General features: G+C 35.3%; 1 protein-coding gene across 1 annotated transcript in view; it reads right to left on the reverse strand.

Annotated features, from left to right (window-relative positions):
- Positions 1–13,116, reverse strand: part of LOC144371423 (uncharacterized) — a 34,341-nt gene extending 21,225 nt beyond the window's left edge. The window contains exons 1-3 of the mRNA XM_078033743.1: positions 13,059–13,116; positions 10,826–10,931; positions 10,623–10,719 (exon numbers count right to left, since the gene is read on the reverse strand). Coding sequence (XP_077889869.1) covers positions 10,623–10,719; positions 10,826–10,931; positions 13,059–13,116 — 261 coding nt within the window. The remainder of the gene's footprint in view (positions 1–10,622; positions 10,720–10,825; positions 10,932–13,058) is intronic.
- Positions 13,117–13,704: the final 588 nt, after the last annotated feature.

Here is a 13,704-nt window from a genome sequence, read left to right on the forward strand (position 1 = left end):
CTGTTGTTTTGCTTTTCCTTCTCTAGGGCTTTGAGATGAAGTGTGAGCTCATTTATTTGTTGGTTTTTTCTTTTTTTGAGGAATGATCTCCAGGCGATGAATTTCCCTCTTAAAACTGCTTTCATTGTGTCCCATAGATTTCGATATGTTGTGTCTGTATTTTCATTTATCTCTAAGAATTTTTTGATTTCCTTCTTTATGTCTTCTGTAACCCATTGATCATTCAGTAATATATTGTTCATTTTCCATGTGATGTAGGATTTTTCCTTCCTTCTTTTATCATTGATTTCCAGTTTCATTCCATTATGATCAGATAAAATGCATGGTATTATCTCCATCCCTTTATATTTATTGAAGTTTGCCCTATGGCATAATATATGGTCTATTTTTAAAAAGGATCCATGTGCTACTGAGAAAAAAAGTATATCCGCTTGATGATGGTTGATATATTCTATATATGTCAGTTAGGTCTAGGTTATTGATTGTGATATTGAGTTCTATAGTTTCTTTATTCAACTTTTGTTTGGAGGATCTGTCCAATCGTGAGAGGGGTGTGTTGAAGTCACCCATAATTATTGTGTTGTGGTCTATTTGATTCTTGAACTTGAGGAGAGTTTGTTTTATGAACATCGCAGCACCCTTATTGGGTGCATAAATATTGATAATTGTTATGTCTTGTTGGTGAATGTTTGTTTTTAACACTATATAATGTCCTTCCTTATCCCTTGTGATTAACTTAGTCCTGAAGTCGATTTTATTCGATATGAGGATGGCCACCCCTGCTTGGTTACGAGGACCATGTGTGTGGTATATTTTTTCCTAACCTTTCACCTTCAGCCTGTGTATGTCTTCTTTCATCAGATGTGTCTCCTGGAGGCAGCATATTGTTGAATTTGTTTTTTTAATGAATTTTACCAGCCTATGTCACTTTATTGGAGAGTTTAAGCCATTAACGTTTAGAGTTAGTATTGACATATGTTTTGTACTTCCAGCCATGTTTAATTATTTATCTTTTTAAAAAAATTTGGTTTGTTTCTCCATGATTAGCTTTCCCCCTGCCCTCTGTCTTTACTGAGGTACTTCCCACTGTTGGTTTTAGTTATTGTTTTTTATTTCTTTCTCCCTTAGTGTTTTGCTCAAGATGCTTTGCAATGCTGGTTTTCTGGCTGCCAATTCTTTTAACTTTTGTTTATCATGAAAGATATTTATTTTGTTGTAATACCTGAAACTTAATTTTGCTGGATACAAAATTCTTGGTTGGCATCCATTGTCTTTCAGTGTTTGAAATACGTTGTTTCAGTATCTTCTCGCTTTCAGCATCTGCGATAAAAAATCCGTTGTTAACATTATTGGCTTACCACTGAATGTAATCTGCCTCCTTTCTCTTGTAGCTTTTAATATTTTCTGTATATTGGATATCTTCATAAAAATTTGTGTTGGCATTGGTCTACTGTGATTTTGTATGCTTGGTGTCCTGTATGCATCTACAAATTGTACATCCATTTTCTTTTTTATTTCTGGAGAGTTTTGTATAGTTATTTCATTCAGCAGGTTGCTCATTCCCTTGGTTTGAACCTCTATACCTTCCTCTATCCCGATGACTCTTAAGTTTGTTTTTTTATGTTATCCCATATTTCTTGGATGTTTTTCTCCTGATTTTTTACCAGCCTTTCTGAGTTGGCTAGACTCTTTTCAAGATGATATTCTTTGTCTTCATTATCTGACATTCTGGCTTCTATTTGCTCCAATCTGTTAGTGATACTCTCATTTGTGTTTTTAATTTGGTTTATAGTTTCCTTCATTTCTAGAATTATTGTTTGATTTTTTTTATAATCTCTATCTCATGATAAAGATGCTTATTTGCTTCTCTTATCTGTTTATATAATTCATTTTTAATGTGTTTTTTCACTATTTGGATTTGCTGTCTCATATCCTCTTTAAGATTCCATTCCATCTGTCTAAAGTATTCCTTGATTTCATTATTTGACATTTTTCTGATGCCTCTAGGTCCTCCTGAATATTTAGACTATCCTGCATTGTTTGTACTCCTTTTCTTCCTTGCTTTTTCATGCTTCTCATGTTACTTCTTATTCTGTTTTTCTGCTGAGTTACTGTTTACTCCAAAAATTTATTTCATGCTGTCGCCGCCAGTTTCAATGAAGTTATCTCCTCCGCTACATTCTGGTGATGTCAGTTCTCTGCCATGGTGGTATCCCATGCAAATGGTGACAGTTTGTTCCCTTTGCCAGGTGACTAATGCAAAAGGTGGGTCCTGACTGGCTCTCCCAAGCCCTGTCTCAATGCTGTGGCCACTGCCTATGAAGGCTCAGTTGGTATTAACCTCCACAGGTTCAGAAGGGCCGACCAGTTGTTTCAGCAAGAACATTTAGTGCTGAGTCACAGCGGTTTGTCTGCAAGACACAGGTGAACGGGAGCTTCAATTCAGCCAATCCGGGCTCGGCGTGTGTTCCGAGAGGCCCAGACTGTTCGCCCCAGATCCACGTCAGCTCAATATTGCCTAGTGATCCATTTCCTGGCTTTCCAGGTTCTCAGTGTTCTCCCTGAGGTTTGTTTTCAGATTCTGCATAGCACAAACACCTGGGCTCTGGATCCAGGACAGAAGCCTAAGAGATTGATTGGTCAAGGCTTCAGGAACTACCTCCAACCTGAGCCAAGTGGGCTGAATTGAGTCTGAATTGAGATATCTTTTAATTTTTAAGCTTATATAATTTCTATAATGAATATTGTGCTTTTAGTAAAGAATGACTCTTTTTATGCACCTGGATAATTTACAAGAGTTTTATTGTGTTTTTTGGTTATGTTTACAGTGAAGCTAAAAAAAAAAAGGGTTATTGTTAAACCAAAACACACACAAAAAAGACTACCAACTCAAATTTTAAATCAAATCAAATTAAGATTGTATTGTGTACACAAAAACTGGCCAGGACTGTCTCTTACAAAATTTCATGCTAGAGATCATCCCTCTGATCTTCAGGAAAAAGGTTTTACAGCAGAAAAAGTTACAAAGGAGGTTGGCATCTAAGGTACTTGAAGCTAAAAAGATTTTGATAATCATAATACATGGCTAAAATTTTAAGGTAGAATATAAATTCAGCTCCAGATATTAGAATTTATGAGCTGCCACTGAGATTTAGAGAGAATCGTTATTTGGTCAGCAGGAGCCAGAATTTATGAGGCTCTAGTAAGGTTTTAGAGAGGGTTGTTATCTCATAAGGGATAGACAGGCATAAGTGAATTCAAAACACATGTAGAAATTGCAAGCAAGTTTAAAACATCAAAATATTGTCAGGCCAAAGAGAAATTTTAGTTTTCTTACACAAAACAGAAATAAACTTTTTACCTCTAAAAGCTCTAAGAGAAGATTTTTTTTTTGTATTTTCTCATATTTAATGGCTTCTGGCATGCTGCTAATATAGAGAGATAGAGATTATTTATTAAGAGATGGCTTTATGCAGATTTTGGTTTAAAATGTGAAAAATCAGATAATGTAGGTGATTTAAACATGAACAATAATATTTTTCTGCATTCAGCACCTTTTTCGCAGATATATAAATTATAATTAATTCCAACCAGTATAATGCAGAAATAGTATAAAGATTATTTACTAGGAGAAAAACTACTTAAAAAGAGAACCAAAATTTCCATTTCTGTCCAAATGTTTATTCCTGAAAAAAGACTGCTTCTTTGAACCATTTCTGTAGATATGATTTTTTGTAATAAATATTTTAGTGATTTTTTGCATATTACTTAATATATTTATGCTTCACATTTTTTCTTTTGTCCTATTTTACTACCTATATTCTGAAAGAAAAAATTTCTAACTCCTAATCTCCCTTGATATTTGAGATATCAATTAATTTTTAAGCTTATATCATTTCTATAATGAATACTGTGCTTTCAGTAAAGAATGACTATTTGTATGCACCTGGCTCATTTACAGGAGTTTTGTTGATTTCTTTGATTTTATTTACAGTGAATTTAAAAAAAGTTAATGTTAAATGAAAACACAAAGAAAAGACCACCAACTCAAATTTTAAATCAAATTAAATCAAGATTGTATTGTGTACATAAAAGCTGGCCAGGACTGTCTCTTACAAGACTCTATGTTAGAGATCAGCCCCCTGATCTTTAGGAAAAAGTTTTTACAACATAAAAAATTGCAAAGGAGGTGGATGTCTAAGGTACTTACAGATAACAAGATTTTGACAATCATAGTACAAAGGCAAATCGCAGGTTAAGGATCTACATGGCTAACATTTCAAGGTAAAAAATAAATTCATCCCCAGACATTAGAATTTATAAGCTGCCACTGATATTCAGAAAGAATTGTTATCTGGTCAGTGGGAGCCAGAATTTATGAGGCACCAGTAAGGTTTTAGAGAGTGTTGTTATCTGGTAAAGGATAGCCAGGCATAGGTGAATTCAAAACCCAGGTAGAAATTGCAAGCAAGTTTAAAACATCAAAATATTGTCAGGTCAAAGAGAAATTTTAGTTTTCTTACACAAACCAGAAATAAACTTTTTACCTCTAAAAGCTCTATGAGAAGATTTTATTTATTTTTTTTGTATTTACCCTCATACTCATGTACTTATCACTTATTTTTTTCTATAGAAATGCATATGTATATGAATATATTTTTCCCACATTTCCAAGATTCTACCCTGAAAATTTTTGTGATATCACTTCCCTGAAATGCATTTTTATTATTTCATGTCAGTTCATCTAAGTATTTCCTATCATGTGTTGCAAAAGATGAGACAACCCTAAGGCCCTTCTTATTTGACTATTTATAAACTGTAATTAACGGTAAACCTCAGTACCTCTACAGAACTAAGTCTCATTCACCTTTCTCATTCATAGTGCTTTATTTTTTAAGTAGGTAACAGAAATATTATTTTGAAGAAGAGAAAGTGATTTAAAGCCATTCAGTGAACTGTAGAGGATCTCAAAAACCTATGGTTGTGGTTCTTAAACAACCTTACCACTGAAAGATCTGGATTACACTCCAGGTTGGACACTGATACTATGCTTCTATGGGAAATGGTTTCTTGGTTGTGAATATTGTCTTTCCCTTTCCCCTATAGTCTTGGAAATGTGTAGATTGTGTGAAATTTTAGAATTACTATTTTCAACACACTTAGCATGGACCCATTTGATAATAGAAGACATCTATATTCTTGGTGAAGACCCTTCACCAAGCCCTAAAGAAGTGACAAAATAATCTCTAAAAAAAATATCAGTCATCCATTAGACTGTTTTTTAAAAATACTAAGAATAAGTTTAGTTAGTAATACATTACTGTACTAGGAAAAGTGATATAAATGCAATTTTAATTTTTAAAGTTGTTTCTGATTACTACAAAGAGAGTATAAAAAGCTGTGTACATGGGCTGGAGTTGTGTCTCAGTGGTAGACTACTTTGCTAGCATGTGCAAAGCACTAAGTTTGATTCTCAGCAAAATATATAAAGAGTTTTTTTTTGTTTTATTTTTAAAATATATGATAGTGGAATGCATCGCAATTCTTATTACACATATAGAACAATTTTTCATACCTCTGTTTGTATATAAACTATCTTCATATCAATTACTGTCTTCATATATGTACTTTATCTTTTTTAAAGAGAGAGAGAGAGAGAGAGAGAGAGAGAGAGAGAGAGAGAGAGAGATTTAATATTTTTATTTTTTTAGTGTTTGGCGGTCACAACATCTTTGTTCGTATGTGGTGCTGAGGATCGAACCCTGGCCGTACGCATGCCAGGTGAGCGCACTACCACATGAGCCATATCCCCAGTCCCATATATGTACTTTAGATAATAATGACTATCACATTCCCCAATCCTTGCTAATCTTTACACAACACTCTTACACTGGCTACTTCACATAAACTTGCCTCAGGAATTTAATGCATTAATCAAATAGATTTTAATTCAGTCTATGCAGTGCTGTTGGGATGGCTATTATAAAAATCTAAAATTGTCATGTATAGTGGCATAAGGCTGAAATTCTAGAATCTATGAAAAATGACACAGGAGAATTGTTAGTACAAAGACAGCCTCAGTAACATAACAAAGCTACAATCAACTTAATGAGAGCCTGTCTCAAAATATAACATAAAAAAGCATGTGGATGTATCTCAGTGGTATGCACCTCTGGGTTCAATACTCAGCACTAAACTATAGAAAACCAAGCAAATATCTCATAATTAATAGGGATTTCATGGTACACAAATATGTAAAAATGTTGGTGAAAATATAAATTAAATAAATATATTTTTATAAAAGTGTTAAGGTTCTTTAAAAGCCCAAAATAAAAATGCCACATAATCCACTAGTAATAATTTGGGGTAGCAGCGTAAAATTTTACATGCCTGTACTCCCAGTGGCTTAGGAGAAAAAGAAGTAGAAAACTAGGGATTCATTTTCAAGTTAAAGTCCAGCCTAAAGAACTTGGCAAGGTCCTAAGAAACTCAGTAAAACCCTCTTTCAAAAATAAATAAATAAATAAAAGTGTTGGAGACTGGGTACGTAGCACACTAGTAAAGTTACCTTGGGTTAATCTCCAGTATTTCAATAAATAAAAAATAATAATTCTCGGTAAAAAAATGCCATACAATCCAATAATAATAACTCTGGGTATATATGTAAAAAATTTGGAATCCTTTTGCTAAATATATTGCCACACATCTATTTTTATTGTACCTTTATTCACAGTATCTAATAAAAGGAAACAAAATATCTTTTAGGTAGAAGTTATATCAGAAAACGTCTTCCTGCTGCAAAGCATCCAATTAGTCCATCCCTTCAGAAGCTACACACTTAAAATTCAAACTGGTTCCTAAAAGGCAAAACTCAGAGAATGGTGTTTTATACTCAAAAAAATTTGGAATCTCTGCGAAACTTGTTTCAGATATTCTAAAACTCAGGACTAGGTTCTATGGGAGGTCAGAATAAGAACACAAGACATAGTAAATTCTTTAATGGAGAATCTTAACTCAGACACTGACATAACCAAAAGCAGTGTTGAAGATAAAAAATAGATTCTGTTTCACTGATTTCTGGGTTATGGATTCAAATCAAATATATATTAGAAAATAAGTTAAGGCTACTGGTTAAAATCTACATAAAACAGGTATTATAAATGTATCAGGGGCTGGGTGTGTTTATGCAAGCCTGTAATCCCAGTTGCTGAAGAGGCTGAGGAAGAATTATCAAAAGTTCAAAGCTAGCCTTAGCAGAAGTGAGGTGCTAAGAAATTCAGTGAGATCCTGCCTCTATATAAAGTAAAAAAAAAAAAAAAAATCCTGGGGATTTGTCTTAGTAGTCAAGTGTTTGTGAGTTCAATCTCCAATATCCCCCATAAAAAATGTACCAGGGGGCTGGAGCTGGGGTTTAGTGGAGTTCACTTGTCTGGCACATGTGCGGCACTGGAATCAATTCTCAGCTCCACATATAAGAAAATAAAATATAAGGTCTATCAACAACTTCATATAACTGGTACCTGAAAGGGTAAAGTTTCTAAGCTGGAAAGCTTGAATGTAAAAGATTAGGTATTATTAAGTTCCTCTGTTACACCTAGATTCCTGAGATAGTCAAAACAACGCCCTACTGGCCATTTAGCCTAGGGCCCTGTGCAGTTTGTCACAGGGCCCTAACCAATCAGTTTGAATGTGTAACACACTTAGGAATGACCAAACACCCCCGCCCAACCTGTTCCAGCCAATGAATGTGCCAATCATGTCTCAGAGTTGTTCAATTTTCCCACACCTCATGATGATTTGTTCTGATGTATGCAAAGCCCACCGCCCTCTCCAGAAAGTGTACTTAAGCGCTGCTTGACCTCAGCTCCAGGCTCTGGGCCTCTCTCCCTTCCTGAGTGAGCCTTGAGCCTCAGCGCACTGAATTAGGATCCTCTTCAATAAACTCCCTTCTGCCCATTGCATGAAGCTGGTCTCTTGTGGTCTCTTTCTCCAAAGATTTTCCGGATCCTTACAGTACCAAGATATTGACATGGACTTTTATCTAATTTGTGTGTACTTTAGCGCTTAAGATTGATGTTGGTTGGGGCTGGGGATGTGACTCAAGCTGTGGCGTGCTCGCCTGGCATGCATGTGGCCCTGGTTCACTCCTCAGCACCACATACAAACAAAGATGTTGTGTCTGCCGAAAAATAAAAAATAAATATTAAAAAAATTCTCTCTCTCTCTCTCTCCCTCTCTCTCACACTTTCTCTTAAAAAAAAAAAAGATTGAAGTTGGTCAGACACGGTGATGCATTCCTATAATATCAGCTGTTTACAAGACTGAGACATAAGGATCATGAATTCAAAACCAGTCTCATCAATGGTGAGGCACTAAGCAACTCAGTGAAACCCTGTCTCTAAGTAAAATACAAAATAGCAGTAGGGATGTGGATAAGTGGTAGAGTGCCCCTGACTTCCATCCCTGGTCTCCCCCCCAAAAAAATGGAGCTGAGTGAATAGTTCAGCTTGTAGACTGCTTGCCTTCTAAGCATGGGGCCCTGGGGTCAATCCCCAGTACAGAGAGAAAGAGAGAGAGAAGAGAGAGGGGGAGAGAGAGAGAGAGAGAGAGATTGAAATTGCATGTAATTTAAATTCAAGTTAGTCCCACTTTTATTTTTTCCTGCCACACCAGAATAAAAGAGTTTCCTGAAATGTTTGGAATGTTTCTGTGGGTTATTTATTTATTTATTTACTTACTTATTTTATGTGGTGCTGAGGGTCGAACCCAGGACTTTACACATGTTAGGTGAGTCCTCTATCACTGAGCCACAACCCCAGATTGTCTGACCATAAATAAGTAAACAAATTAATAGATAAATAAACCCTCAATTGATGACCCATTACAGTTTTTAAAAATCCTTAATTGGGGCACATAAACCTCATTTAGGAGAGATTCATTCTTTTTAATGTCACCTAATTTTATTCTGCTTTCTTCTCATGAGAAAATCTCAGAATGATAAGTTAAAATCTTTTAAAAATGCCCTCCAGTTCTTTTTTTTTTTTAAAGAGAGAGTGACAGGAGGGAGAGAGAGAGAGAGAGAGAGAGAGAGAGAGAGAAAGAGAGAGAGAGAGAGAGAGAGAGAGAGAGAGAGAGAGAGAGAGAGAGAGAGTTTTTAATATTTATTTTTTAGTTCTCGGCAGACACAACATCTTTGTTGGTATGTGGTGCTGAGGACCGAACCCGGGTCGCACGCATGCCAGGCAAGCGCACTACCGCTTGAGCCACATCCCCAGCCCCCCTCCAGTTCTTAAAGAAAAACATTATAAATGATGCATACCTTTGAAATAAAACATGGGAAAATGATGATCAATAATGCTGAATGTGGAGTTTTGAGATGAACCAAAATTTCTCAGTTTGCCGAATGAATCTGGGTGCTTATCTCATAAATTTTGAAGAAAAAAATATCTATTTAAGCAAGAGGAATAGAACACCCACCATGTGGTATGAGAAATGATACCAGAAAAAAAAAAAACTCATTTTTGTGTACCATCTTAGAAGTTTACTGATGGTTTTGGGCAGAACATGGAGCATAATGCATTTAGAATAGGCTTTGAAAAAGGCATCCTGACTACCATATGGGTTCACTTTAATTCTTTCTGTGACTCATCCTTTTTTCTTCAAATTCAATCAGGAATCACCCCTGGGACAAAGGACTTTGTTGAAGGTGTTCCCACAAGTTGGCTTCAAGGCCTTTTCCATTTGAAATAGGCCTTAATGGTGCTCATTAACATCTTTCAATTAGCCAGGAGGTATGTTTGAGTGAGGCCCATTATCCACATTACATGGTCATTATACTATCTATTTTATTTTATACTTAATCTCTGTGAAAAGAGAACCCTAGATTTGGATATGTGAACAGAGAGCTAGAAAACTAGGGGTTTATTTTAAGACCTATGGAGAGGTACACTGAAGTTCTGGATTTCAAATTTTTGTTCTGGATTTGAGATATTGCTTCTGCTACATTTAAAAATCTCAGGACTCATGAAGAGAATGAGTTAAAAGCCAGCACCATCAAATTTTTGAGGCCCTAAGAAATTCAAAGGGACCCTGTCTCTAAATAAAAATATTTAAAAAGGGGTGGGAGTGTGAATCAGTGGATGAACAACTCTGGGTTGAATTTCTGGTACCAAAAAGAAAACAACACACACAAAAATAAATAAATGAACAAACAAACAAACCCTCATGAGTAACAAGCGCTAAAGTTAACAGCCTCTCTCATGCATATATACAATAAATGGATTTGGAGTTCTCTCTTGATAATTATCTCAGTCTTCACTATGCAATCTGGAGACATGTTGGACTCATGGTACATGGAATCCCACAAAGGGCTTTATAAAGAAGCTGAAAACACCATAAAATTATGGAACAAAATGCCCAGGTTTTCAACTGCTGGTCTAAGCCTCACTAGACTAGTCAGAGGAAAGTTAAGGCTAAGATACCCAAGAGAGACCCTCTGGCCACAAGACTCTGGAGAGAACTAGAAGGAGTCCCTAGCCATGACAGCCAGTTTTCACCATTGCCACTCCTGTCAGCTTTAAGCCACCTTCCTACACAGTCTCAATATAACAAGGCACACTTACCATCTCCTGGCTCTCAAGGTTCTCAACATTCTCCCTGTGGGTTGTTTTCAGATTCTGCATAGCACAGACACCTGGGCTCCGGATCCAGGAGAGAAACCTACAAAAAGATTTAAAAAATGGCGGGTTCTAGACACCAAGGGAACAGAAGGTTGTGGAAGCCCTCCCCCTCATCACTGGCTGCGTGAGGATTGGACATTTCTCACCTACGTGACTGATTGGTCAAGGCTTCAGGCACTGCCTCCAACCTGAGGCAAGTGGGCACAGAATCAAAGTCTGAATGGCAGGCTGCTCCATTCTCATTGTTAACGACTACAGATCAGGGATGAGAATATAGCTTAGTCAGTAGAGTGCTTGTTTTGCTGATATAAGGCCATGGATTCAATCCCCTGCATGACACGCATATACTCTCCCCGCACTGGAAAAAAAAAGATTAAGTAAAGGACTTTGGGGACTAGGGTTATGGATCAGAGGTAGAGAACTTCCCTAGCCTGTGTGAGGTACTGGGTTGAACACCCAGCACCACATTAAAAAGCCACCCAAGAGGGGATGTGGCTCAAGCAGTAGAGCACTCGCCTGGCATGCAGATGGCCCAGGTTAGATCCTCAGCACCACATACAAACAAAGATGTTGTGTCCACCAAAAACTAAAAATAAATATTTTTAAAAAGCCAACAAACAAACTACAAAAAAAATATTCAAGAAAAAAAAAAGACTGTGTATTGGACTTGTGCACCCTCACTACAGAACTCATAAACACTTTTTATAAATAATATATACATATATGTCTTCAGACAGTGTATAGAATTCTCCTGTGATGTCCTTTCAAGTAACTTATATTACACTTATGCTTCACAACCCTGAAATCCTCCCCACCACAATTATTATTATTATTATTATTATTATTATTATTATTATTAGCCTGTTAATTGCATTAAATGCCTCTGTATTGGATTATTTTAAGGCAAAGTTTTCTTCCAATAATAGGACCTAGCCCAGAGAAAAATGTATTGACAGTTATAACTGTTTATAAGGTTAAAGCAGTTTGTGAATAAATAGCTTTCTTGTTGTATAACTGATCTTTAATATTCTGCAAATTTTACCCCCATTCTGATCACTTTGGACTATAGATGTTTTGATGTAGGGGATCTCAATGTGGTCATGCACAAGGTAGGAAATGGATATAGTAAATTATAAGACTGGTTATTGCTGAGTATGTAGATTTTGCTATACAAAATAAGTATTGGTGGATGATATGGTGGTAGGAAGAAAAACAGCAATGGAAAAAAAAAGAAAAACTTGAACAGTAGAGGGGTTCGCATGCTACAAGTCTATAATGATATCATGAATATAGAGGGTAGTGTTCTTGGAATCAGCAATAAAATTTGAGGGAAAGAAAAAGGTAATTTTTTGTACAGTTCCCAAGTGAGAAAGCCAGGTGAATGGGTTCTGTGTTCAACTCTTCCCACCTAGGAGTGGAATTTATGGTTCATAGGATATGTCTCAGTAAGTAGTAAAACACCATTTCTATGTAGCTTTACACTTTTTCATGGCTACAAGCTGACTTTGAAAATTCCAGTCACATTACATCTTTGCACTTGTTAGCTATTCATTAATTAATTCATTCAATATCTTAATAATTTGTTTTTTATTAATTCACTTTTTCTTTAGTTGTCATTGTTTTTACATTACTGGTCATTATATAATTGCATAAATATTCTGAATGTTGACTTTTGGTTAAATATTATTTTATGTGTTTATTCATACATTTACTTTTAATTGAAATGTTTTTCCTTTGCCAACCCTGATTTATTTTAGACCTCAATCTTCATTTATGAAGACTAGATAAAATCACATTATTCCAAATAACTCAAGTATATCATCTTTGCAGAATCCTAATCACCCAATAAAGTTGACCCAGTCTGGATCAGCTAAAAGCTCTGTCAAAAGTCCTCTTTTTTTTATATACACTTTAATGAAAAATTCCTCTCTCACTTTTATATTTTGGAGAGTAGACTAATTTCCCAAGCAGTAGTTAATAACCTAAATGAGTTTTCCAACTATCTCACTATTACTTTTAAATTATTTACATCCTTGACATTAAGAGTGTCATTGATTACTTTTTTATTTTTTCAAGATCTCTCTCTCTCTCTCTCTCTCTCTCTCTCTCTCTCTCTCTCTCTCTGACAAATTGAAATCAGATATGCTTTTTTACTAAGAAACACTCTCAGTCTTCAAAAAATTATTCTTTAAAAAAAAAGGGTTTTGATGTCTTTCTTAGAGCCTCACTAAATTGCTGAGGCTGGCTGACTTTAATCTTAATGTCATAGAATTTTGCATTATATATATATATATATATATATATATATATATATAGCGTGAATATAGAGGGTAGTGTTTGTTTGATTCTTTCTTCTCTTGGGGACTGTGCCAGAGTTACCTTCTTCTTTCACTTCTACCTTATTTCTGCCTCCAATGAAATTACCCTTTACCCTCATACTACCATTGATCCACCATTAGACTTTTTAAATCTGAACTCTTGAGCTGGTCATTCTTTCCTTCTTTCCTTCACAGCACTTTTTTCTGTACCTGTACCTATTCCACCAATACTTTTTCATGAATACTACTACATACTCAGTATCCACCAATTTCACATCATGATCCATCCCTGTTCTGCCTTTTCCATGGATCACTTTGAGATCTCCTCCACCCAGATATCAATAGTCCAGAGTAAGGTCAGGTAAGGGTGTTATATATGCAGGTTTTTAAAAGTCATTTACATAACAATAAGCCTATTAAAGTTGGGATGTATTTTGTATTAGGTTAAAAAAGAGAATCTACAGACTGCACTGTTAAACTGAATTGTTTAAAATTCATTAATCTCAATAATTTGGAAAAAGAATTCTATAAAAAGGAGAGTAAAAAAAGAACATAATACATAAAAGTGACAAATTTGAAGACACACCAAGTGTATATATCAAAGAGTGTCATATATTGGTGCTTTCAAAAGACAAATTAATTTGAAATAAATGTAGTTAATGTAGTAATCATTTATTAATTATATATAATGGTAGAATACATGTATA

This window comes from Ictidomys tridecemlineatus, chromosome 16, assembly GCF_052094955.1.
Source record: "Ictidomys tridecemlineatus isolate mIctTri1 chromosome 16, mIctTri1.hap1, whole genome shotgun sequence".
Lineage (NCBI taxonomy): Eukaryota > Metazoa > Chordata > Mammalia > Rodentia > Sciuridae > Ictidomys > Ictidomys tridecemlineatus.